Source organism: Ailuropoda melanoleuca, chromosome 12, assembly GCF_002007445.2.
Source record: "Ailuropoda melanoleuca isolate Jingjing chromosome 12, ASM200744v2, whole genome shotgun sequence".
NCBI lineage: Eukaryota > Metazoa > Chordata > Mammalia > Carnivora > Ursidae > Ailuropoda > Ailuropoda melanoleuca.
The window spans coordinates 34,060,704-34,085,611 of NC_048229.1; the positions used below are offsets into that span (position 1 = coordinate 34,060,704).

Below are 24,908 nucleotides of genomic sequence, written 5' to 3' on the forward strand. Positions count from 1 at the left end.
ATCCCAGGACCCTGAGGTCATGACCTGAGCTGAAGGCAGCCGCTCACCGACTGAGCCACCCAGGTGCCCGACTTTTCATTTTTCCTTCGCCTACATCACTTCTTGATATCCCACATAACTTACCTATTATGCTTATTGTTTATCGTCTCTCTCTGCCCTGGAACTGGATTTTCTGTCCATGTTGTCCCGAGCACCCAGGGTAGGCCCAGGAGGTGCTCAGGACATGTGTGTTGAATGACTGAGTGAGTGCACACTTCCTTGCAGGGGCTGCCGTCATCACAGTCACAGCACCTAGTGGAGATTCACACGTCCGTGCCAGGCACTGTGCCAGGCACTTTCCCAGCATTAAATCATCTCATCCTCACAACGTCTACACAGACGCCCCGGACTGCAGATGGGACACGGAAGCTCACAGGTGACGTAACTGTCCAGACAAGCCACAGCTGGGGCGTGGAGAACTCAGACCCAGCCTCCCACTTGGAGCCGCAGAGCCTCCAGAGAGGCAAGACCGTCCCCACCCCATCTTAGAGCTGAGGAAAGTGGTCACGAGGGAGGTGGAGTGACATGCCCTGGGCCACACAGTTGGCGAGTGGTGGGGCCAGGGTTTTCATCCCCTCAGTTGGTCTCCAGAGCCAGTTTGCTCAGCCACGTGCATCCCTGGAACAGACACTGGGTGACTGCCTGTGGCATGAAGGAGACCCAGACGGGCAGCAAGCTGAGGCAGCTGGGTGACCGAGCTCTCCTCGTGATGCCGGGGTGCCTCTCTTGCCCTAGGGAATCATTTTAGAGTTTTCTCAGCCTTACCTTGAACCACCTGCCCTCTCACTTCCTCTTTTCTGGAGCCATCTGAACTTTCCTCTGTGCCTTAAGCTCAGCAATGTCCCGCATGCTGCCCTCTCTGCCTGCCAGACTCTCGCCTGACCCATTCCTGCATCTTCCAGGTCTCAGGCTTGATGTCCTCTCCTCCAGGAAGTCCTCCCTGACCTCCAGTCCAGGTCAGGCACCTCCTCTGGGCGCCCCCAGCCCAGCCCAGTGCACGCTGGGTTGGCACTGACTGGGGACAAGCCCGTGAGCTCATGCTGGCAGGGCTGGGGATGTCTTAGTCACTACTGTGTCCCCAATGCTACTAAGCACAGGGATCAGCACAGAAGAGGAGTTCAGGGAATATCTGTTAATGAATGAGGGAGTGAATGAATGAATGCATACATGGATTGATGGTTGTTAATGGTTGTTCCCTGGTCTGGTTGATCACCTCCAGTCTTCTTGGTCTATGTGCTCCCAAAGGCCATCATCTTGTCTTGCCCGTAGGGAATTAAAAAAAAAAAAGCTACTCTCCTGTATTGAACCTTTACTGTGTCCCCCGTCTCAGCTCAGATGTCTGCTCCTCCAGGAAGCCCTCTTTGCCCCTTCTCCCCAGGGGGGGGTCAGGTACCCCCTAGGGTTCTCCCAACCCAGCTCATTCTGCGCTTCCTCCTTTGTGTTTACGACCAGTATCATTTCAGCTGACGTAATATTTTCAGGCTGTTCATGGTGAGCTTGGTACCGAGCTTGATTTTATTAAGCTCTCAACAATCAGGAGCCACCATTATTATTTTGCTATCATCACTATTGACTATCGTTATCTTGGTTCCTGGTCTCCTTAACTCTAACATTCTCCAGTTGTCACTCCCTGGCACCCCTTCTACCCGGATTGCTCCTGCATCCTGGCAAAGAGGCAGGGAGGGGGCCTTAGGAGGAGGGGGACATAATTCTCAAGGGGACTCAGGGCCAAAAGACAGGGATTTCTGTCTCCTTTTCCATCCTGGTGGAAACCCCAGGATTCCTGGGGCTCTTGTACTCTGTGCTGGACGGAGGAAGGAAAGAGAGCCCGGGGGTGGCGGGGGGAGGTGGGTCCAAAGTTCCTCCCTGGCGCCACCACCCGTCTGTCCCAGGAGCCACTGTCATCACAGTTAGGTTGCCGCAGAGCAGAGGGGAAGAAGAGGAAGCTGGAGGGGTGCAGCTGGAGTGAAGACAGTGTCTGTATGTGCAAGCCAGGGCACGCTGGTCAGGTGCCAGGACCCATGGGGCTCGCTGACTTATGGGGCCACCACTGGGCGGGAATTCTGCTTGCAGGTGAGTGCAATGCTCCCTTCAGAGGGGGGCGGGGATGGTGTGTGTGTGTGCACGCACGTGCACTTGCGTGTGTATTCACAAAAGAGAGAGAGAGACATAAAGAGAAATCGAGATACACACATACACAGAGAAATGAAGACAAATACAAAAGAGATTGACAAAGGTAGAGAGAGACCAGAGATAATGACATATACAGAAAGCGATGGAATTAGAGCCACAGAACCAGAAGCCTAGACAGAAATAGGGGGACAGAGAGGCAGAGAGTGAAAATGAGAGGAGAAACTGTAGCAGAGGGAAGAACAGGGAGGGACAGATAGGAGAGAGGGAGACAGAGGACAGACAGAGACAGCAAGGCAAGTGTACAAACACACAGAGAAATAGATTCAGGAGAGTCGTGGAGACAGCGAGAGAGAGCCAGAGAGAGAGGCAGGGAAAGAGCTGGAACGTGACGCTGAGACAGGAGAAGACAGGCAGAGGGAGGATGTGCCAGCCCCGAGTGGCCAGGTCACACCTCAGTCAGGACAGGGGATGGATGTGACATTGATGCTTAGAATCTCGGAGGCAGAAGGAAGAAACTAGGCTATTTTGATAAGAAAAAGCATTTTGGAGGCAAAGAAATGATTTTGCAGTATGTGATATGCAAAACTCAGCCCTGCTTTGCTGTGTGGCCCTGAGACCGGCTCTCCGCCCTGGCTGACCCTGGCAGGCTGCAGGGGCTCCGGGGTTCCCCGGAGGGGCTGTGAGTTATCAGCTTCTCTGCAAAGTTTGCTTTGTGCACAGAAGGCAGGACCCTGTGGGGAAGAGGCGGGCGGGAAGGGGCCAGGTAAAGGCTGTCTGCTGAGGGAGATTTATCTCGAATGGGTGTGATGAGACCCACTGTTGATGCTTTCACTCGTAGTATTTCTTTTGTCCTTATAATGGTTATATGAGGTGGGAACTATTATTACTCCATTTTACAGATGGGGAAACTGGGACTCACAGGACATTACCTGCCCCCAAAATATGACAAAGCTGGGATTCACGGGCAGACAGTGAGGCTCTAAGCTTGTGGACTTAACCTCTAGCAGTATTACAGGCAGAAAATACAAACATGGCAATAATAATAGTGACTGAGGGATATCAAGGTCAGCTGCACAGGAGCATGGCAGCTGGAGGTGGGGGGGGGGTCCCCACTCATGCCTACGGTCTCTTCAAGCCTGAATGTAGATTGGCCACATGGAAAACCAACAACTCTTGCTATCTTGTTCCCTTTTCCTCCCGACGGGAGGGAAATCTCCACCTGAGGGCAAGTCTGTGGAAGTACCAAAGGTTAATTCCCCCCACCAGAGATAATAGAAGTTCCTGTTTATTAGGGATCAGCTCTGTGCCCATCCCTGGGCTCACAGGAGGAATTTTGGTGTTAAGAACACATTCCTTAGGCGCTGGCAAGCCAGGTGCAAGTTTGGCTTCTGCCGCTGAACTCGAATGGTCTCGGAAAGGGACTGCACCTCTCGGAGCATCTCCTTCCCTCTGTGTGGAATGAGGAGACTGGCCATGTACCTCCTGTAGGGTGAGCATCCTGGGAGGGGGCACAGTGACCCTCGGGGGCCCCATTACAGCTTGCCGCTTGCCAGTGCTCATTACCACGACACAGCCACCCTGAGATGCAGGTGATGTTATGGCCATTCTACAGCTGGACAGATTGAGGCTCAAGAAGATTACAAACTTGCCACAAGTCACACGGTCAGTGAGTAATGGCTAGGAGTCAAGCCTTAGGGGTGAAGTGCCATGTCCGTGACCTAGACCTCCCTCTATGAGGACCATAACTGAACCCCCCCACACACACACCTCTCCTTCTCTGAATGCCTCTTCTCTCTTCCCCACCAGCCTCACTTTTGACCATGTGGAGTCCGCCAGCTGCAGCCCAGCTCACCCTTGCTGCCGGCCCACTTAACATCACCCAAGGTGAGAAGAATGTTGTTCCGTCCAGGTCTGGGACCCCAGACTCGTGGCAGATTCAGAGATGTGGGCACAGAAAACAAGGCTATCGTTTTGATCCCTGCCTTCATCCTTAAGCACCCATCAGGATTCCATGCCCAAAGTCCCAACAGGACAAATCTGATTGGCCCGGCCAGGGTCTGGCAACAACTGGTCAGATCAGTTGTATTGGGGGCAGGGGTAGAGGGGTGGCCTGTGGTTGTGGGTGGAAAGGTTGGCTACGAAGTGGGCAGTGGGATCTGGCTGGCATCCCAGTTACAAACGTGATTTTCCTTACAGCTAATTGACTATTTGATACTAATTGACCCACTGTCCTCAGATCCTTCTGCTTTATTTGTCCAAGCTGCTTTAATGAGGCTCAGAGAGGGGAAGTAAGTTGCCCATGATCACACTTAAAATGAGCAGCAGATCTAGCATTTGAGTCCAGGCATTGAGCTCCCCTGTCTTCTGGCAATTCCAGTCCAGTCTCTCTGGGTCCCTCTGGAGCTACATTTTGCTTGGTCCTCCTCTGTGTCTGTCTCTGTCTCCTCTCTATTTCTCCCCGTGCAGAACTGCTGGCCAGGCCCACCATCTCAATCAGCCAGGACACTGCCATAGAGCAGAGGGGACAGGTGACCCTCTCCTGTGACACCAAGAATGCCAATGTCACCATCCACTGGTTCGCCAACGATATCCCCCTGGTGTTCCATGAGCGCATGCTGCTGTCTACAGACGGAAAGAAACTCACCATCCTCACTGTGCGGCGGGAGGACTCTGGGACTTACAAATGCAAAGCCGAGGGTTTCCACCAGGTCCAGAGCAGTGACCCCACCTTCCTGACCGTGAACTGTGAGTCCCTGTCCATTCTCCCCAGCCCCTCACTGATACCCCCTTTCTGGGTAATTTCCTCCATTCTCACAGCTTCCGATACCACTGAAACGTGGACTTGTCTACCCTTGGACTCCAGATGTATACCTAACTCCTTGTTGTCTCTACTTGGACTCTACTGGAAACATCCAAGTTAAAATATCCAAAACTAAGTTCCTTAACCTTCAGATGTTTGCTACAAAATCTTGCCTGGGTAGGGGCAAGGAAAGAGCATTTGCTGGTATGCTTTAGATGTGTCTTACGATCCTGCTTTACCCAGGGAGAAGGCTGACGTTTAATTTCCATTAGACTCCTGTATCTCCTTTGTAATTGATAAAGAGCTTGGGTGGGGAGACGAGAAATATTAATATTTATTGACTCCCGAGGTCTCCCTAAGAGAGCCATTGCTGATGTGATCGTTACTGCTGTGATTGTTCTTGTCCTTCCAGATGGTCCTGACCCATTTGAAATCAAGTTGGATTCTGGTGTATCCAGCGGGGAGGTGGTTGAGGTGCTAGAGGGCTCCACCGTGACCTTTTCTGTGGAAACGCAGTCCTATCCACCTGCTGTCCACTCCTGGTTTCTCAACAATACCTCGGCTCCATTTTCCACCACGAGAACATTCACCATCCAGGCCATGTCCACGGAACATGAAGGCGTGTATAGGTGCTTGGCGTCCAACACCGCCACCCACCTGCTCCGCCTGGGGGCTCTTGAAGTCCGAGTCCTTGGTGAGTCTCTTTGTCCTGTTCCTCTCCTTTGTTCCTCTGAGAATCAGAGCTACGCCAATATCCCAGAGGTTCAGGAGGGCCCAGAAGAGTGGGGATTTCTTACGTGGCTGGAGGCAGAACAGGGCTCTGACCACAGAGAAGGACCCGGCTCCTGGCTCGGCCCAACTTCCACAAGACCTTGTTGGCTGTCTGTGGGCTGGCCGTTCTTTGATCCTCCGAAAGCTGGTGGGGGGCTGATTCTCTATCCATACAAACGCTAACACGATAGTCACACATCTCAACACAGAAATAGTAACCACATATGCACAGCACACTCACACATGCACAACACACACAAGACACACGCAATTCACGTACAATGAATACACCACAACCAACATACAACATACATGCAAAGCACACACAACACGCACACAACACATACATATAACACACGGTACCTGACGCAGCATTGACCTACATCACATGCTTACACAGACCCCAACACATGTAAGCAACACACTCACACATACACACAACACGTACCACACGCAGGATATACTCACGTAAAACACAGACATACGTGTCTCACACGCAACACATATACCACAAACAATACCGCAAACACACATACACCGTTGTGTAAAACATACATATGTGCAACATATAACACACACACAACACACACATTACAGTCACTCGACACCCTCACATACAGCACAGAAAATACACCACATACTATACATTCGATACCCTCCGCACACGTACACAACTGACACACGTTACGCACACTCAGTATCGACATACCACACACAACACAGTCACACACAAAGCACGTAGAACACCATACAACACCCCATACAGTATACACTCATGTGCAGGAAGTATACACACACAATACACACAGAGTGAATATGTACGATACCTCATAGTCACAGAACGTCTATATACAACAGACACAAACTCATACACACACGTCCATACACCACACACTCACCATACACACAAAACCTATACCGTGCATAATTGTCACACAGCACACACTCATACCTCCCATACAATGCAGCCATAGGCAAAGAACACACACACACCACCCACAACACATACACGCATATTGTTGGAAAGCCCTGTGGCGCCCGCCTGGGCAGGAGACTGAGAAAGGGTCCCTGACCCCCCACCCCGTCTCTCTCTGTGTGTTTCCAGAAATGCTGACCAAGCCCAGCGTTGTGTCCCCAAGCCTGAATCTCGTGGAGAATGCCAGCTCTGTGACCCTGACCTGCCAGACCTCCCACAAGGGGGCTGGAGTCCTGTGGTTCCTGAGGGGCCAGGCCCTTCTGCCTAGCCAGCACCTGGTACTGTCGGCCGACAACAGGAGCCTGGTCATCCACGGCCTTCAGAGAGATGACACAGGCCCCTATGAGTGTGAGGTCTGGAACTGGGGCAGCCAGGCACGAAGCGAGCCCCTCACGCTCACCATCAGCTGTGAGTCACCCAAGCCGGACCTTGTCCTCCTCTCGCCCTCCTTCCCTCCCTCCCTCCCTTTTGGTTGCTCCTTCTAGCCATTTGTTCCACAATTATTGAATACCTGCTCTGTGCCAGGCATGTCTGGGCACGGGACAAGGCAAAGCCCCCATCCTTGTGGGGCTTACATTCTAGTGGGCAGACACACCTCAAACAGCTAAGCAAGGGAGAGGCATGGTGTGTCGGGCGGGCTGAGGAGAACCACAAGGCAGCAGGAGGGACGGGGAAGTTGGGAGGGGAAGGTGCTGCAGTCTTAGGTGGGATAGTCAGGGGAGGCCTCCCTGAGGAGGTGGTGTTCACGCAGAACGTTGCAGGCAGCTAAGGAAAGGGGGCGCTGGGGGAGGGAGCAGCATGCGAGGTGGGTGATGAGCAGTGGGCGTAGGAACCCAAGGAGGCCAAGGCAACCGCACAGGTGAATTAAGGGGAGGACGGAACAGGAGAGGTCGGGAGGTGAAAGGGTGGGGGCAGATCCTGCAGGGCACCGTGAACCGTGGAGAGGGCACCGGGAACAACAGAAGGCTCTGAGGGGAGGGAGGAGAGGATTAGACTTAGGTTTTCACAGGGCATCCTGGACCTTTTTCTGTGGGGTGGAAGCAGGGGAGAGGGAGGAGGCTGAGAAAGTGGTGCGTTTGTTTGGGTCCTTGGAGAGGCAGACTCCAAGGTAGGATTAAAGGGGTGACACGTGCAAGGATTTTAGTAGGAGGAATGCTCCTGTGCAGAAACGTGGAGAGGGAGCCTTGGAAGGCTGGGGGAGCCAGTGACCGAGACGCTTGTCCCACCCTGAGCAAGCAAGGGAGGGGGAGGGAGAAAAGGTTGGGTGGAAGCATGGAGACCACTATGCATTCTGAGGAACATCATCAAGGCTGTTGGGGAGCTCAGTATCTCTAAGGAAGGGGCCTGCCTCAGTTTCCCCAACACGCTCAGGTACAGGTCAGGTGCAGCCCGTGGGAGGGCTGGCAGTGGATTTCAGGGGCTAGGCACTTGGTTATTGAAACTCCTGCTGTCAGAAGTCTGCAAGGCCCCTTGTCGGAGTGGCCACAGTTGTCTGTCAGGGGAATGAGAAGTGGTTGGACCATGGGACCATGGATTCATTTTGAATCTAGAACTCAGGATTTGCTGCTGTTGACACAAATGAAAGAGAAAGGGACAGACTCCAAGGTTTTTGCCTGAGCCACTCAGATGATGTAGCCACCATGAGCTGAAGTGGAGAGGAGGTGCCTGCAGTGAAAGAAAGTAGGGTCCACGTGTATACGTGTTAAGTAACGGGGCGTAAGGAGGTGGGGGTTGCATACACTGCTGTTCTCTTGTTCCCTTCCCACTTCAGTCCTGAAACCGAAAACTGCTCTTTTGCTCTCCCTCTCTGCTGAGCAAATGTGGGGTGCTTGATACATAACAGCCATGACTTTTGGAGCTCCCAGCCTACTCGGGATGGAGAGGTTGATAATCAGGCCAAGGCAAAATAGTGTCAAGAGGGCTGCCATGGGACGACAGGATTTGGGCAACCCAAAGGAAGCCCCCACCAGTCTGGGGGATGTGGGAAGGCTCATTGTGAAAGGTGGTGTCTACCAGGAGATCCAGAGGACGAGTAAGTTAGCTAGGTAGAGCAGACTCCGGGAAGAGCATTCCAAAGAAGAAAGAGAATGTGTGAAGGCTCTGAAGTAAGAGGAACCATGATAAAGAAGGAACATCCAAGTAGGATCTTTTTTCTGAATTAAGAGTGGGAGGTGTGGAGAGGTGAGAGGTGGGGCTAGAGGGGTCTGCAAGGGCACGATTGTGGATGAGCTCATCAGCCTTGGCCTTTGTTCTAAGGGCACTGGGGAGCCATGGAGGGTCCTGAGCAGGGGAGGGATAGTATCAAGTTTGTACTTAGGGAGGCCCTCTGGCTGCTGTGTGGAGGATTTGACACCGGGATGGGAAGATCCTGAGGGATCCTGTTGGCCATAGGGTTCGGATGGGGAGAATATCAAAGGATACCTAGGAGGGGATGGGGGCAGGATTTTCCTCCTTCCTGGAGTGTCCCAACCAGAAACTCTTTGCATCCTTCTTTCCACTAGTTCACATTAATTTAAATAAGACAAAGACCCAACTCTTAGTTTGCATGAGAAACTCAACAGCGATTTCGTTTGCTTCCTCGTGCATGTGGGAGGAAAGCCAAGTGCCAGTGCCGTCCTTCCGGCTTCAGGAAGGAACTCCACAAGTATTTCTACTTCGGAGAATATGCGGATGTAAATTTAAATATTGCGACAGGGCTATTCGCTCTTCAGTTAGAAAGTCCATCAGAATGGTAAAGTTTTTGGAAGCGTGGGGCTATGCTCACAGGACACAGCAACAATTTGGGAAGCCTGGGTGTGTTATGAGTCTCCCTGGTGAAGCTCGCTTTTGCAAGGGCAGGGGGTTTCTGTTTTTTTTTTTTTTTTTTTTTTTTTTTAAAGTTTTTTTTTTTTTTTTTGANGGGGTTTCTGTTTTATTTTGATGCTGATTTTGCTTTGGGTTTCTCCCTTCCACGTTGTAGGCCTCAATCTGCCTGCTTGGCAGCTGAGGAGGAAAAGGGAATATCTTGCCAAGACTCCTTTCAATGGCTGTTGGAAGAGCCTTTGTTCTCCAGGCTACCACCTAGAATTCTGTTAGTTATAACTGAGAAGGGAGGGAAAGGGGTAAAGCTTCCAGTGTAGACGGAGAGCAGGCATAACAAGAAAACTCACCGGTGGATAATATTTGCCTTTGCACACAGACGGCCCCGATCAAATGGCCATCACCAGCAGGGCAGCGTCCGGGGTGGTCAGCACCATCAAGGCAGAGCTCAACTCCAGCCTGACCCTGCAGTGTCAGGCAGAGTCCCAGCCGGGTGCTAAGTTTCACTGGACCATTGAACACTCCACCACTGTGTATATGGGGGAGCAGTTAATCATCGGGGCCCTGACCTGGGAACACCAGGGCATCTACAACTGCACGGCCTCCAACCCACTGACCCAGTTGGCCCGCTCTGCTTCGGTCCTGGTCAGAGTGGTAGGTGAGTGCCTCGGTGCCCCTTCCCCTGGGGTCCAAGCAGCTTTCCCCAGAGGGCAGCCCCACTCTCTAGACTTCTAGTGTGACAATGAGTGTGCTACATGGGGCAGGTTCCCAGTCTGGAGCTGCCGAATCCCAGCCTGTAATGCTTGGGAGCTAGAACCTCTCCTTCCTAGCCTGTGTGCCCTGGAAAACCCTCTAGGTTGCTCTGAGCCTCAGTTTTCTTACCTGGAAATGGGGATTGTGGTGCCTTATCTTCCAGAGTTGTTTAGAAGTACAATGAGTCAGGGAGATAGTCAATGAGGGAAGGAGTGAACTGGTAGGAATTATATTAATTATATTTTTTTAAAGATTCCATTTGCTTGAGAGCAAGTGAGCGAGAGAGAGAGAGCAGGGGGAGCAACAGAGTGAAAGGAAGAAGCAGACTCCCTGCCTGGCAAGGAGCCCGATGCAGGACTCGATCCCAGGACCCTGAGATCATGACCTGAGCTGAAGGCAGGTGCTTAACCTACTGAGCCACCCAGGTGTCCCTAATTATAGGAATTATATTAATAACAACTGGGTGTGACTGGCCCTGTATTTCTGTCTTGAGTTCTTGAGAGGGCAACACAGTGTCGCTATTAGCCAGTTTTGTATCCCAGCTCCAATACTTATTGGCTGTGTGACCTTGGGCATGCTGCTTAACCTCTCTGGACCTCTGATTCTTTGTGGGTAAAACAAACATAACAGTTGTGCTTATATCATAGGGTCGTTGAAAATTAACCAACATTTGTAAGGTTTTTATGGCAGTGCCTGGCATATTGTGTTTATTAAACAAATAAAATTATTCTTTATTGAGCCTGTGCCGCATGTGTGAAATGAGCCTTTCCCTACACAGTATCAGCAAACGCTGCTTGGGTGCCCCCTGCCAGACAGCTCTGAGCTGGGCCTGCTAGCATCTCTGTTGTGTAGGAAAGACTGAGCCCTGTCCTAGGGTTCGAAACCAGGCTGGCCACCTCAGGAGTCATGTTCTTAGTTGTGACCGAGTGGAGGACCCTATGCAACTTCCCAAACTATCTTATTTAATCTTCAAAACAACTCCCTGGTCTTGTGAAGACCATGTGATGAATGGAGAAACAGAGGCTCGGAGGAGGAAGCAGTGAGTACGGTTGATAGTCATGGGGGTGTTGTAGGATTTGAATGAGATCATGTGTGAAGGCCCCGTGAAGCTTAGAGCCTGATGGATGGCAGCGTCTATGGTCATCATCATCGGATCATATCATCGCCTTTTATCAAGTACCAACTATGCGTCAGGCATAGCGCTCTTACTCCTACGTGGGATCTCACTTAATCCCCTCGAAGCCTAGAGGGTTGCCAGTGGCTAGGCTTGTTTGACACAGAAAGAAATGAAGCCTCAACGAATGAAACTAAGAACCCCCAATGCATACTGGAAGCCCCCTCCTGCCCCTCCAAAGCAGAGAGCCCCTTCCCCTTCCCCCTGCTCCTCATGGCTGCCTTCCTAATCCCTGCGGCTGGACTTCACCCCTTTGGGAAGGCTTCTGGGCAGAAGCTGGATGGGCAAACACAGGCCCACATTAATGATTACAGCTGCCATTTATTAATCAATCAGCTGTGGTGTGCCCGGCATGAACATTCACGATCTCACTTCATCTTCACATCATCACTGTGCAGGGGGGTACCATTTCCCTCACTTTGCAGATGAGGCAATGAGACTCAGAAGGGGAGGTCACTTGTCCGTGGTCACAGGGCCCAGAGAGCCAAAGGTGACTCAGGCATGAAAATGAGGGGGAAAATGGAGGGGGAAAGCCAGGTTTCTGGTTTTCAAAGTCCTTTCCTCTGAAAGCCATATTTGATCCATTATCCCCAAGCAGCATTGTCATCCCACCACATACTGATCACTTTCCATGGGTCTAAATACCGTTCTGTCTTGAGCATGTTGAACATTCTGTAGTTCGAACATGAATACCTTTCTGTTGAATCTTTTCAGCAACCACTGACACTGTTATCCCTGTTTTACAGAGGAGACAAGTGAAGCACAGAGACGTTAAGTAGCACGGTCAAGGTCACACAACTGAGATGTGAATAGGCCATTGACCCCAGAAATGATGCTATTAATACCATAAAATGCTGCCTCCCAGGGACTGGAAAACACGTGTTCATCAAGTGACAGTAGAGATAAAGCCAGAGCTTGGGAATGGGGATGGGATGAGAGTGTGTCAGACCAGGGTCCTGATTCTTTCTTCTTGCCCAGCTCCCAGGTCATCCCTGTCTGCAAGAGTCATTGCTGGCATTGCCGTCGGGGCCCTGACTGTCGCTGTCCTGTCCGCAGGGCTGGGCTGTTTCGTCTGCAAGAGAAACGCCAGACGGTAAAGCTGGGAATGGGGTAGGGGCATGGCCTGCAGGGGGCCTGCCTGGCCGAAGTGTTGCTGACCATGGTGCTGAGGTGTGTCTGTAGCAACTGGGGAACTCAGGGGGTTTGGGACATTGCCCAAGAATGGATGTGAGGTATGGGTAGGGCCTGTAAAAATGGCAAGGACTGGAGGCAGAAGAATGAGGGATTTGGGGTTTCAGGTTCTCAAGGAAAAAAGCAGAGGACCCCATCCAGGAGGGAGCAACACCCACCTCTGTGGAGGCGCCCCGTGCAGAGTCCTGTTCCAGTAAGTGACTTTATGGCTGATGCGATGGGGGGCTGGGGAAGGCGCTGGTATGGGGAGCCTGGGTCTCTGCTCCCAGCTTTGCCACTAGAGATCATGGATGAGATTGGAGCCAAGAACTCTGAGGAGTTCTGCCTGTTCCAACAGCCAGAGCAAAAAATAGGGCATTGGTTGCCATTCTCTCCTTCTTCACTCTCAGAAAACCTTGCTAGCTGATCGCTGTAGACAGAAAGAATCAATCACAACTCTCATCCCTGCTGAACCCAAAGTCAGCCTTATAACCTGGCTCAACATGGTGCTTCCTGTGCCCTCTACTGACGGATGGGAGCTGACTAAAGGCAAAATGAAACATCTTCGACATCTCTAGGCTAGGATTCTGGAAGGATGCCTCCCCCCAAAGATGGAAGCCCTAGAAACTGTCCAATCCAGCTCAGTTTTACAGAGAGGAAATCCATGTCCAGGAAGGATAAAGGATAAACCCACACTACAGAGGGCCCACTAGGGCTAGGTCTTAGATTTCTGTCCTCATCCATCTCATCACACAGCCACATCTACCCAGAACTAGATTTCCAGGACATTTCCAGGTCAAGCTCACTGGAGCTATGATGGGGAACCCCAGGGAGGAAGGAAGGAAGGAAGGTTTCTGCCACTACCTTTCTGGGGATAGGAGTGACTGGGAAAAATGGCCCCTTCCCTCACATCTCTTCCTAACTCCAGCCCCAGGCTGGCCTTCCCTTTCTCTAGACTGGCCGAGGCCCATGTATGCCACCTCACCTGAACCTCAAGGACAGGTTGGAGTCAAAAAGGTGAGCAATGCTCCAGAGGGACCCTCCCTGTTCCCCTGATTATCTGGCCCCTCCCCAGCCCAGCAGGGCTGTTCCAGTCCCATCTCTTGGGTTGGGGAGTGAGGCATGTTCTCTTGAGGATATCCAGTGCTAGCTTGGGTCTCTTTGCATCTCCTCCCCCGCCTTCTCTGTGGATCCCAAGATCCTTCCTCACTTTCCATCTCTTCTCCTTGTCTTCTTGCCCTTCAACATGACAATGCCTTGAGCTCCTCTGGGAATCAGGAGGGATGTAGCTGCTTCTGAGGCCAAAGCTGTTTCTGAGAATTTCTGGGAATGGTCCCCATCCCAAGCCCATGACCTCTTCACTACTTTCTTTTCCCCCAGGGGCTGCCACCAGACCCCCCAGAGCAGTTTTATGAGGTATGTTGGCCCTGCTGGGTTTGATTTAAAAAGCTGCAGCGGGAATACAGTCTGAGAATGTCGTATTTGACAAGTCTGAGAAACCATCCTGTATAAATCTTTACCGTACATTGCAAGGCCAGGGATGGGGAGGAAGTGGCCCGAGGCCTCAGAGGCAGCTGGGTCAGAGTCTAGGTCTCTGGCTCCTACTGTGTTGGTTTTACCTCCAGAGCTCTGAATTGGATTGCAAACGAGGTGGCTATAGCTAGTACATGGTGGGGTGCAAAGGAAGTTCTGGAGTAGAGGTTGCAAATGTAGCCAGGTGAAAAGACAGAGTTCTAGGTTGGGGGCAGGGCCTTGGGTCCTAAACTTACATCCACTTCTGATTCTTTGTAAGAACCTGGTGAAGCCTATTCCTCCCTGGGGTCTCTGAAGAGTGCAGGCTGGCACTTTCCAGCCCCTCTGATTTTAAGGCAGTCTGTGCCCATGGTCCCTAACTGATCTCACCATTCACTTGCAGAAGGATCCACCATCAACAACCCCCAGGAACTATTCTCATGGCCCCAGAAAACCACTGCCCAAAGTTGCATTGGATCCATTGGTCCCCACTCTACCGAAAGGAAACATAGAGTCAAACTACGAGGTAATTTTATGCCATCCTGAATCTTTGGACAGGTGGAGAGCTGTCACCAACCTGTCTTTTCCTCCTTGCTGAAAATCTGTAGGATAAACCATCAAGAGAATTTTCCCTTCATTATTTTTCAGTTCCATTCCACTCATTTCCATCCTATCATGTTCTACTTCATTTCATTCTGTTCCTTTCCAGTCCACTTGATTTTACTCCGTTCCATGTTTCCATCACATTTATTTTCACCCCACCTGTTAGAAGGTGGAGGAGGGGCAAGAATGTATCCCCCAAATTGAGAAGGTTCTCAGAGACCAGAAAACAAAGCTGGTGCCTCCGTACCATTTACACAGAGTTTCATTCGGGGTAGCTTACCGACGGGGCATCAGGTGAATGACAATCAGGCAGCAGCGCAGCAATTCTCCACGAAGTCCTGATCTCAGTCCACAGATTTTATACAGTGAAGTCACAGGGTCTAACGCTTAACAGACCTCTTGCCGCCACCTGTGCACCAGAAGCAGTGGGGGTGGGGAAGAAACTATGTTATCTCTACCAGTTACCTAAACAACTTTAGGGAAGACCAGAACAAGCCTTCCCATATTTGTTGGGGGGTGGGGGCATACCCTAACCTGCAAGGGGCCAGGAACATGTAGCCCCAAGCGAGGTCATCTCGCAGACGTGAACAAGATGGAGTCAGTCCTGTGGGGGCTCCCACACCACCCATTTCCTTTCTATCCATTTCACTTTACTCCATTTTTTTTTTTTGAGAGAGAATACATCCAAGAGCTTGAGGGGGAGGGGCAGAGGGAGAGAATCTCCAGCAGACCCCCCCGCCACTGTTGAGTGCAGAGCCCAATGTGGGGCTCAGTCTCACAACCCTGAAATCACCACCTGCACCGAAACCAAGAGTTGGATGCTCAACTGACTGAGCCACGTGGGTGCCCCCAACTTTTCTATTTATTCCGTTTCTTTCATTTACATTTTTTGGACACCATGCCATTTATTCCACTCCACTCCCTGACTTCAGTTTCCATTCTATTCCATTTCCCTCCATTCCTATCCCCTTTGGTGCATTGATAACCATCTATACCTTTTGATTTGTTTCCTTTTTGAATCTTTTATTTTTTTCATAGTTACTTCTCTACATTTCTCCCATGGGGGATTTGAGGCAATTCACAGCAAGCTTATATACCACACTATATAACAGTGCTAAATTACAAATAGGAACCACAATTAGGAAAATACTTTTAATAATAGCAGGAAGTCAAGGGATGGATAAGAAAATAATATGCTGGACCTGCATAGTATCTGTCCCTATATTTCTCATTTGTCTTTGACTTTCCTTGTAGCCAAATTTAAAAAAAAAAGCATCATCAGTTTTATTACCCAAAAGGAAGAGAGCTATTAGCTTATTCAGGCAAATGGGAAGTAAAGCTTCCCATTGGAGGTTCAGATAATTCAGGTGATGCTTCCTGGTTCTAAGGATTAGTGAGGTTATTGCAGAGGACACAAGTGGCAACATCCATCTTCAGGACTAACCAGATTACTCCATGTCAGGGATAGACTTTAGACAGTATCCTCTGAAGGAGTCAGTGGCCAGTCAGACTTTGAGGAGGCAAAAGAGGAAGGCCAGGACACATTTGGAAAAGAGAAACTTTAGGGACACAGAACTCCAATAATTTAGTGTCTGAAGTCCTGCCTCTTAGCCAAGCGACAACTGTGTTCCTGTTCTTCCAGAGGGCAGACCAGTGACTGTGGAGGGGAGATTGAAGGGTGGCTGGCTTTAGTCTAATGGACAGATGATCCATTCTCAAAAGATGTGAATGTCTTATATATCATAGTCAGGGATTTTAAACATTATCTTTTTTTAAAAGTAGGCTCCACACCCAATGTGGGGCTTGAACTCATGATCCCAAGATCAAGGGTCCTGTGCTCTACCAACTAAGCCAGCCAGGAGCCCCCATAGTCAGGGATTTTAATAAAAATACAAATCCTCTGAAAGTGATTGAGGGAACACTGGGGAATCTCAGGTAGCTCAATTTCAGAAATTACGTGTGGGAGGAGAGCTACATGTGTTCCCTTTTATCAGCAAAGCAAAAGCTCTTCCTAGAAGTCTCGCTCAGGGAAATTCCTCTTCCATCTCCTTGGCCAGCATTCTGTCACATGGTATTCCTTGTTGCAAAGAAGGCTGAGAGAGTGAGGTCTTCTGCTTCCTAGTCTTGTCAATAGAAGTAGACAAGGGATAAGATATGGGGAAAAGTGTTGGGTCAGCAAACTCAGTGTCTGCAATATTCTTGAGGGATGACAAGGAGCAAACCATGCGAAGGGTCTGGAGTGGAGCATTCCAGGTTGAGGGGCATTAAGTGGAAAGGCTCTAAGGAGGGTGTATGATAATCTGTGGCTGCATAACAAGTTACCACACACGTAGCAGCTTAACACAGCATATGTCAGTGTCTCAGAGTTTCTGTCCAGAGTCCAAGCACGCTTAGATGGGCCTTCTGCAAGGCTGTAATCAAAGTGCTGGCCCAGGCTCAGGTCTCATCTGAGGCTTGACTGGGGAAGGAGCCACTTCCAAGTTCACATGGTTATCGGCAGCCTTCAGTTCCTAGCAGGCTGTCATAACAAGGGCTTCAGTGTCTTACTGGCTGTCCACTGGAGGCTGCCCTCCATCCTTTGCCATGTGGCCCTCTCCGTAGGCAGCTCACAAGATTGCATCTTGCCTTTTCAAAGCCAAGACAGAAGTTGCAATCTTACGTAATAGAATCAGTACCCACCATCATGCACAGCCTGCCATTTTGCCATATTCTACTGGTTAGGTGCAAGTCACAGGTCTTGCCCTCAAGGGAAGGGGATGACATAAGGGCATAAATAGCAGGAGGTGAGGATTATGGGGGACACTTTAGAGTCTATCATCCATGGTAGGGAAGTGTATGGGCCATTACAGGAACACAGAGGTACCAGCATGACTGAAGCATAGTAAGATAGGAGAAAGATCTTTGGAATTTCCAAGGATGGAGGACAGTGCCACAGTGCCGGGGCCTTGGACTAAATATAGCAAGTAGGCCAAGAAGGCCTACCCAGGGAATGGAACTCATCTTTTCTCTTTGTGTAACAGGTGCTCGTGAATCCAGAACACAACCTTTACTGCCAAATCAACCCCTGAGTCTAACAGAAGCAGATTTCCTTTCTCCAGAAATCCTAGAGGAGTCATGCTCAATCACATCTTCAATGAAATTTATTGGGTGCCTATGATATTCCAGCCATTCTCTTTGTAGACCTCGTGACATTCTATTCTAGGGTGTTTTTCAAGCTCTGGACCCTAGCTCCCACCAAATCTTGGGCTTTTGATTCATGTTTCTTTAAAAGCAATAAAAACAGGGAGAATGTGATCCAGAATTAGAGGGCCAAGATTCGAGCCCCAGCTGCTGGAGATGCCATAGCTGTGTCACGAGGATAGGCAAACACTTGTGGTGGACACAGCAGCTGGGTGTGGAGGGTGTGAGCCAGCCAGAGATGAGCAGGGGAGGAATACAGGGGCCAGTCTTTTCAAATCACGGCAGAAGATGAGAAACAAGGAGATATTAAGAGATGATGACAGGAAAAAACAGAATAACGTGAGAGACCAAGGCACCTGGGGAGGAACAGATGCAAGGTGCTTAGAATCCCAGAGGATTCGGGGGTGGAGGTAGTGAGAGTTAGATCTGGTGAAGCCAGAGTGAGGAGTCAAGGACGACTCCCTGGTTTTTGGCCAGAGCACGTGGATGACCAGCAAGCCACTTTGAGGCAACAGTGAGGGAGGAGCACATTTGGGATAGAGAAGGAAAGTCAAGAATTTGCTTTAAGCATGTCAAAAATAGATTAGCTGGAGAATAAAACAGGCAATTGTTCATAAAAGTCTAGATAGAGCAGGGTAGGAGAGATACATATCTGGGAGTTGTCAGTGGAGTTTAAAGTTATGGGGCTGTAGGAGATCTTGTGTCATGGTTCTCCAAGACCACCCTCAGCCTCGGTGATTTGCCAGGATTCACAGGACCCAGACTATTATACTCATAGTCATGGTTTATTATAGCAAAAAGAGAATAAAATAAGCAAAGGGAAAGGACCTGGGGTGAAGTCTGGAGGACACCATGCATAAACTTCCGAGTGTCCTTTCTCAGCAGAGTTACCAGGGAACTCCCCCAGCAATGATGTGTGACAACACTTGTGAAGGGTTGCCAACCCAGGGAGCTCACCCTGAACCTGAGAGTTCAGGGTTTTTATAGGAGGTCAGTCACATGGGCATATATTATAGGACTGGCCTGCCACTGAAGCTCCAGACCCCTAGAGAAGGAAAGTTGGTGTTCACCATAGAGCACATTGTTTGTATAAACCATGGACAAGCTGGTGCAGCATGGCTCAAGGCCTCAGGCCTGCAAAACCCCTTTATCAGATAGAACATTACGAGAGCCCAGTTCCTAGAAGCCAACCAAGAGCTAGTTATGGAAATAGGCCCTTCTTGGGTTTGAATACTCCAGGCCTGTTGAGTTAACCCTTTCCCCTACAGATTGCAAAGAAAGTGGATAAAGACAGAATAAGTAGGGGCTGGTAACTAAGCCCTGGGTCCCTCCAATGTTTATAGTTTGAAAAGAGGAAAAGGGCTGTCTTCCCCCCCACACACACACTGCCAAGAACCTGCCAGCCCCCAGTATCCCGGGGACAGGTTATACTCCCCATCTAATGACTCTTGCCTTTATCATCCAGCATTTAGAGCAAATGGGTTCGTGACCTCCTTGTTTCTCAGCACGAGTTGAGCCCTCACCCAAATCCTGGCCAACAGAACTCAATCCCCAAACAGCTGATGGAGAAACCTCTGGGTTCAATGAGCATCTCTCTAGAATGAGTTCCTGTTCCTCAGTCATATCTGTTCTGAAGTCTCCATAACATCCAGGTTAGGTCAGGATTCGGGTGCTCCTGGAAGTAAAACTTACCGTCTTGTTGATATTGAAAGAAGAAAAAAGAGCAAACAAAAGGCGAAGTCAGTTTTAAATTATATATTACTAATGCGTTAATGTCTGAATATCTTAAATTTTAAAAAATCGAAAAAATAAGGGAAAAGGAGGATGAGCTCATGGTCAAAGCATCCCATCATGATTTTGTCATATTTACGTACTGAATCTGTAAATCATTCTGCAGGATTTGATGTCTTCACAACACAGCTTGTAGTATGGTGATTCTTTATCTTTTATGTCTGTCGTTGGAGTTTTGAAGGTTTCTTCTTATGCTTCATTTTTTTGCTTCTATTATGAATAAATATGAACTGTCCTGTCTTGTTTGCACACTCAGTATTGTTTATGTAGAGGAAAGATGTTGATATATGGGTAAGGGGCAATATAACGTAAAAGTTAATAGCATGAACTCTAGCATCAGACTTCTTGGACTCAATCCCAGCTCTGCCCTCACAATACAATCCAGGGTAAGTTACTTAACGCTTCTGGGCCTCAATGTCATCTTCCGTAAAATGGAAGTAACAGTCCAACCTTGTATGAATTGTTATGAGGACTAAGTGAGGAACATTTATAAGGACCTTAAAGGAGTACCTGGCACAGAGTGGTACATAAATGTTTATCATTATCTGTTTCATATTCAGTGCCTTTCTAGACTCTTCTTAATGTTCATTTCTTTTAATTAATTCTCTTGGGTCTTGTGGTTTGTAATCATTTCTGCTAATCATAGTAATTTTGCATTCTCTGTGTCCAGTGGTTATGACGCATATCTTTTTTTGTTTGTTTTTGAGAGAGAGCATGCTAGCAGGTGGGAAGGGGCAGAGGGAGAGAGAGGATCTCCTGGGTGTGGAACCTGACGTAAAGCTGGATCCCATGACCTTGAGATCAAGACCTGAGCTGAAATCAAGAGTTGGATGGTCAACTGACTGAGCCACCCAGGTGCCCCATGACGCGTATCTATTTTCTACTGAAGCTTTGCTTTGAAGATCAGTCCCTATCTTTTAAACACATACAGAAACACTTAGAGATGAAACGAAATAATGTGTAGGATTTGCTTCAAAACCACTGGGGGAGGAGGACAGTGGAAAGCACAGGTGGGTCTAGAGATGAGAAAAGATCCAGTGGAAAATTAAGTTGCTTGACAGGCCAAAGAGGGGTTCCCTTTAACCAGTCTCTCTACTTTTGTGCTGGAAATTTAAATAGCAAAAAGTTTTTTAAAAAAAACAATGTTACCTATTTCCATTTAAAAAACAACATCTTTAACCCTAAAACATTAGAGTCATGACCATTAAAAAGAGAACACAAGCAAGAACGTCACTTCTACTGATGTTGTGAAAACGAGAGCTGACACAATCCAAATGAAAGGAAATATCTGGTCAAAAATACTGGCAAGGAAGAGATGAAATAATTAGCTGTAGATGATTGTCTCACTAGAAAAGCCAAGAGTATCAAAGGAAATACTATAAGAATTCCTAACATTTCAGGGGTGCTGGGAGGCTCAGTTAAGCATCTGCTTTCGGCTCAGATCATTATCTTGCGGTCCTAGGACTGAGCCCCGTGTTGGGCTCTCTGCTCAGTAGGGAGTCAGCCTCTCTCTCTCATCTGTGTGCACACACACTCTCCTCAAATAAATAAATAAAAATCTTAAAAAAAAAGAATTCCTAACATTTCAGTAGGTTAACCAGATACAAAATAAATATTTTTATTTTTAAAAGTTTTTTTTTATTTAAGTAATCTCTATACCCAATGTGGGGCTCAAACCTACAAACCAGAGATCAAGAGTCACATGCTGTACCGACTAAGCCAGCCAGGCGCCCCCAACCTAAATCTTTTTTTTAAAAAATCAACCACAATAACCAATCGTAAGAAATTTTGGGGGGTAGAGATTACCTTTCAAATAGCAATAGTTTGTTGTTAGAAGTTATGTGACGAAAACTACAGGAGTACTTTGACAGCACTAAAAAAAAAAAAAACCTTTAAAATGCCATATTTTCATACAGCAGGGCTCCATTGTCAGCTTCTCCCTGGTGGGGTGGAAATAAACATCACTGTTTTCTCACAGGGTGATTGTCCCAGTTAAGGAGATGTTAATGTGTTTAACAAAGGGCCAGGAATCTTTATTTATTCAAAACAAACCTAATATTTATTGAGCGTCTATTATGTGCCTTAGGATGCTGGGGATACAGCACTAATCAAAGTAAATACAAATCTTTCCCCCCTGTGCAATTGATAGTCTCACAGTGAAAGCAGATACACAGCAGACCAAATAAATACCTACAACATATATTATGTTAGATAGTAAAAAGTTCTCTAGCGAATAAATAAAGATGAGGAGGGAGGCAGGGAGTATGTGGGGGAGTGAAGGGTTTGTTTGTAAGTTTACAACGTTAATAAGGGAATGCCCGTGAGAAGGTGACATCTGTCTAAAGACCAGATGGCCAGAATCCAGGGGAATTCTCAAAGGAAGAGTCTGCCAGCAAGCATGAAAAACAAGCACATGCAAAGGTCCCGAAGGGGGAGCCTAATGGAATTGCCGGAGAAGGTGGAAAGGCCAGCGTGGCTGCAACTGAGAGAGAAAAATGGTCAGGAGATGAGGCAAAAAGCGAAGGGGAGGGGTAGAGACCAGATCCTTAAAGTGTTATAGGCAGAGAAAGAACTCAATTTAAAAAACAAAAGATTCTTGCTATTTTACTATCATGAGCGACAAAAACATATCAGCAAGTCAGATTCTTGAAGGACTTGATAGCAGCTCCCTGGACTGTGTAACTGGTTTGTAGCCACTATCTCTGGGCTTGAGGACCGAAAAGGAGACGGCGCGATAAGCGTCTGACAAAGCAGCGGGAGCCCGGGAGGGGACCGTCCAGGCGGTCCCAAGCCAGCCTTTTCCAAGTCAGCCACTGTCCCCACAGGGCCTCCAGGTCCTGCTCCTCGTCTGGGCGCCCCACAGAAACTAGGACGCACACAGTCGCTGCCCCCAGCAGCTGCTCAACCAGACGCGTCTAGCCGTAATCCCCACGCTCGCCTCCGGGAGGTGCTGGACTCCCGCCTAATCGCGGCCGACGCCGCTGAAGCTTCTGGGAATTGTAGTCCCGGCTCGCCGAGACCAAACGCACTTCCGGGTTCGGCCAGAAACGCAGCCATTGTCCCGGGCGCCGGCGCCTGCTGTCGCCGCGCACCTGGGCTCGGATGTCAGCCGAGCCGCTCTGCGGATGCTGACGAGGGGAGGGGACCGAACTAACTTAACCCGAGTCTGTCGCGTGCAGAATCGGCGCAGGGGGTTGCTTAGCCCGACCTCGTCCTGCCGCAGAGCCGTACCGGGCACTGAAGTGGGACAGGCCGGGCCTGGGCCGCGAGCCCGTGGACGCCCAGGTCGGTGAGGGGCGGGGCGGCGCTGGGTGTCCCGTGCGCGCATGCGCAGGACGTAGGCGGGAACGTGGGGTTGGGAGTGTTGGGTGGGCGGCCTGGGACCTTCGCGGGCGGCGCTTCAGCCTCGGTTCTGCAAAGTAGGTGGAGATACTGGCGCAGCTGCAGATTCGGGACTGAGGGCATGAGCGAGTGCTTGTTCGGGTAGTGCTCTTGTCCCAGGCCTGAGAATGCCCAGGTTGGTGAAGACAGGCCATATGCAGGGATGTGGGGAAATCCCGCCTTCCCCTCCTCCAGTGCCAGGCCGGTATAGTGCAGGATCTGAGGACTGAAGCCTGGGTTGATAGCAGATTTGGAGGAGAGGGACTGTGCCACTATCCCTGTATTTTGAGTAGGAAGCATGAGATGGGAGGTGAGATTCTGGGCCATTGGCTTGGTGACCCGGGGGCTCCCTGAGTGGTGGAGAGACCAGGTTTGAGTTGCACATTCTTGTTGCAGAAGAGGCAGTGCTGCTTGAGCGAACCCTCTGAGAATCGTTGATGGGCTGCAGACTCCTACCTTAAAGGAGGGACCAGGGCCGGGAGGCGGGTTCTAGGCGGAGCACTCCCTGCACGTGCTGAGGTGTGGGGTGTGTTTGAATGGGGAAGTAGGTATTTGACCTGGTGATCCTGGGACCCAGGTAGGATAGCGCAGGGCTCTAGGCCATTCAAGTCTGGTAGAGACTTTGGGTTGGAGGTGCAGGATTGGCGTCCACGAAGGACAGAAGGGCAGCAGCTGCACGAAATTGACAGCTGTTTGGTAAGGAAGCAGGGTGCTGCCTGCATGATCACAAAGTAGGCATTCCCAGGACCTTTGCTCAGGGCCTACTCTGCTTGCAGGCACGAGAATGCCCAGGTTGGTAGAGGGACAGTCTGGGCTGCAGATTTGGACCTGAAGGGGACTGTACTCTTTGGCACCCAGGGGCTCACATTTGGGCTGGAGGAAGCAAAAGGGCCCAGTTCCCATGAGAGCTGCAATGTCATGAGCTTGAGAACCCCCAAGTTCTCACTCACACAGTGAGTGCCCAAGTCCCGGGGCTGACTCTGGAATTCTTTGCTCAAGCCACTGTTAGGGTGTTCTGATATTCTGGTGTGTGAACAGGCAGTGGGGCAGGTGACGCTGGAATCCTCCAGAGGCTTGTGAATACTTGAGGTATCCCGGGTATTGTGGTGCAGAGTGGGAGATGCAGCTTCTCATCTCAGGAGCAGGGACTGCACAGTACCCTTGGGCTGGCGGAAGGCCCAGGTCCTGGATGCAGATTCTCGGTGTGAGCCTGCTCTGTGTTGTGCCAGCAAGAGGAGGGAACCGAGGAGGGCGGCCCCGTGCAGTCGCTGCTGGAGCTGCAGGTTCTGGTCTTGGGACGCCTGGCATTTGGGCAGAATGGGGAGACATGGGTGGTCCTAGGACGCTGCTACTGCCTGAGATGCCCAGGTGAGTGGAGGAGCATCTGCAGATTTGGGGTTGCAGAGGATTAGGGCTGCTCCATGTCCCCTTGTGCGCACACACGTGCACACACACACAAACACACACACACGGGTATTTGGACAGGAAACAGCTGGAGGTGGGGATTAGAGGGTGCTGGGTTCTTTGTGCAGGGGGTGCCCTAATCACACCCTGGTGGTACCCAGGTTGGTGGGTAGACAGGATCTCCCTAAGCAGCGGGTGCCCAGAAGGACATTTGGGCAGGAATCTGGGCAGGTGTGGCTCAAGTAGGGGCCTGTGGATGTTGGTGGAGGAAATGGTGTCTGTGCAAGTTCAGCCGCATTGTGCGCCCATACTATATTGTTGGAGTGAGAATCCGGTGGGGGTACGGGGGTGTGGGTAAGAGGGAGAGATGCTAAGATGGTGTGTGGGCTGGGATTTGCCAGGCACTGTTCTAGTCTCAGACC

At 50.0% G+C, this 24,908-nt stretch overlaps 2 protein-coding genes across 5 annotated transcripts in view; both read left to right on the forward strand.

The window, feature by feature from the left end:
• On the forward strand, nucleotides 1–20,176 carry CEACAM20 (CEA cell adhesion molecule 20). The gene is made up of 14 exons (XM_034637776.1): nucleotides 1–63; nucleotides 265–415; nucleotides 1,932–2,112; nucleotides 3,979–4,056; nucleotides 4,639–4,917; nucleotides 5,385–5,666; nucleotides 6,849–7,127; nucleotides 9,898–10,176; nucleotides 12,424–12,538; nucleotides 12,744–12,829; nucleotides 13,544–13,632; nucleotides 13,996–14,031; nucleotides 14,531–14,653; nucleotides 17,751–20,176. The coding sequence occupies exons 2-14, from the start codon at nucleotides 395–397 to the stop codon at nucleotides 17,796–17,798; spliced, it is 1,896 nt and encodes a 631-aa protein (XP_034493667.1). The 5' UTR covers nucleotides 1–63; nucleotides 265–394; the 3' UTR covers nucleotides 17,799–20,176.
• ZNF180 (zinc finger protein 180) overlaps nucleotides 14,531–24,908 on the forward strand; it is a 27,565-nt gene continuing 17,187 nt past the window's right edge. Inside the window, exons 1-2 of one of the 4 annotated variants that reach the window (XM_034637773.1) lie at nucleotides 22,040–22,986; nucleotides 24,312–24,450. In XM_034637773.1, the coding sequence (XP_034493664.1) occupies nucleotides 22,827–22,986; nucleotides 24,312–24,450 (299 nt within the window). In that variant the 5' untranslated portion in view covers nucleotides 22,040–22,826. The other 3 variants (XM_034637775.1, XM_011231084.3, XM_034637774.1) reach the window with 3 other exon arrangements.

Coding starts and splice junctions, on each gene's coding strand:
- CEACAM20 (XM_034637776.1), top strand. CDS start 395: ATGGGACACGGAAGCTCACAG. Junction 2,113..3,978: donor GGCGGGAATTCTGCTTGCAG/GTGAGTGCAATG, acceptor CTTCCCCACCAG/CCTCACTTTTGACCATGTGG. Junction 14,032..14,530: donor CCCCAGAGCAGTTTTATGAG/GTATGTTGGCCC, acceptor ATTCACTTGCAG/AAGGATCCACCATCAACAAC.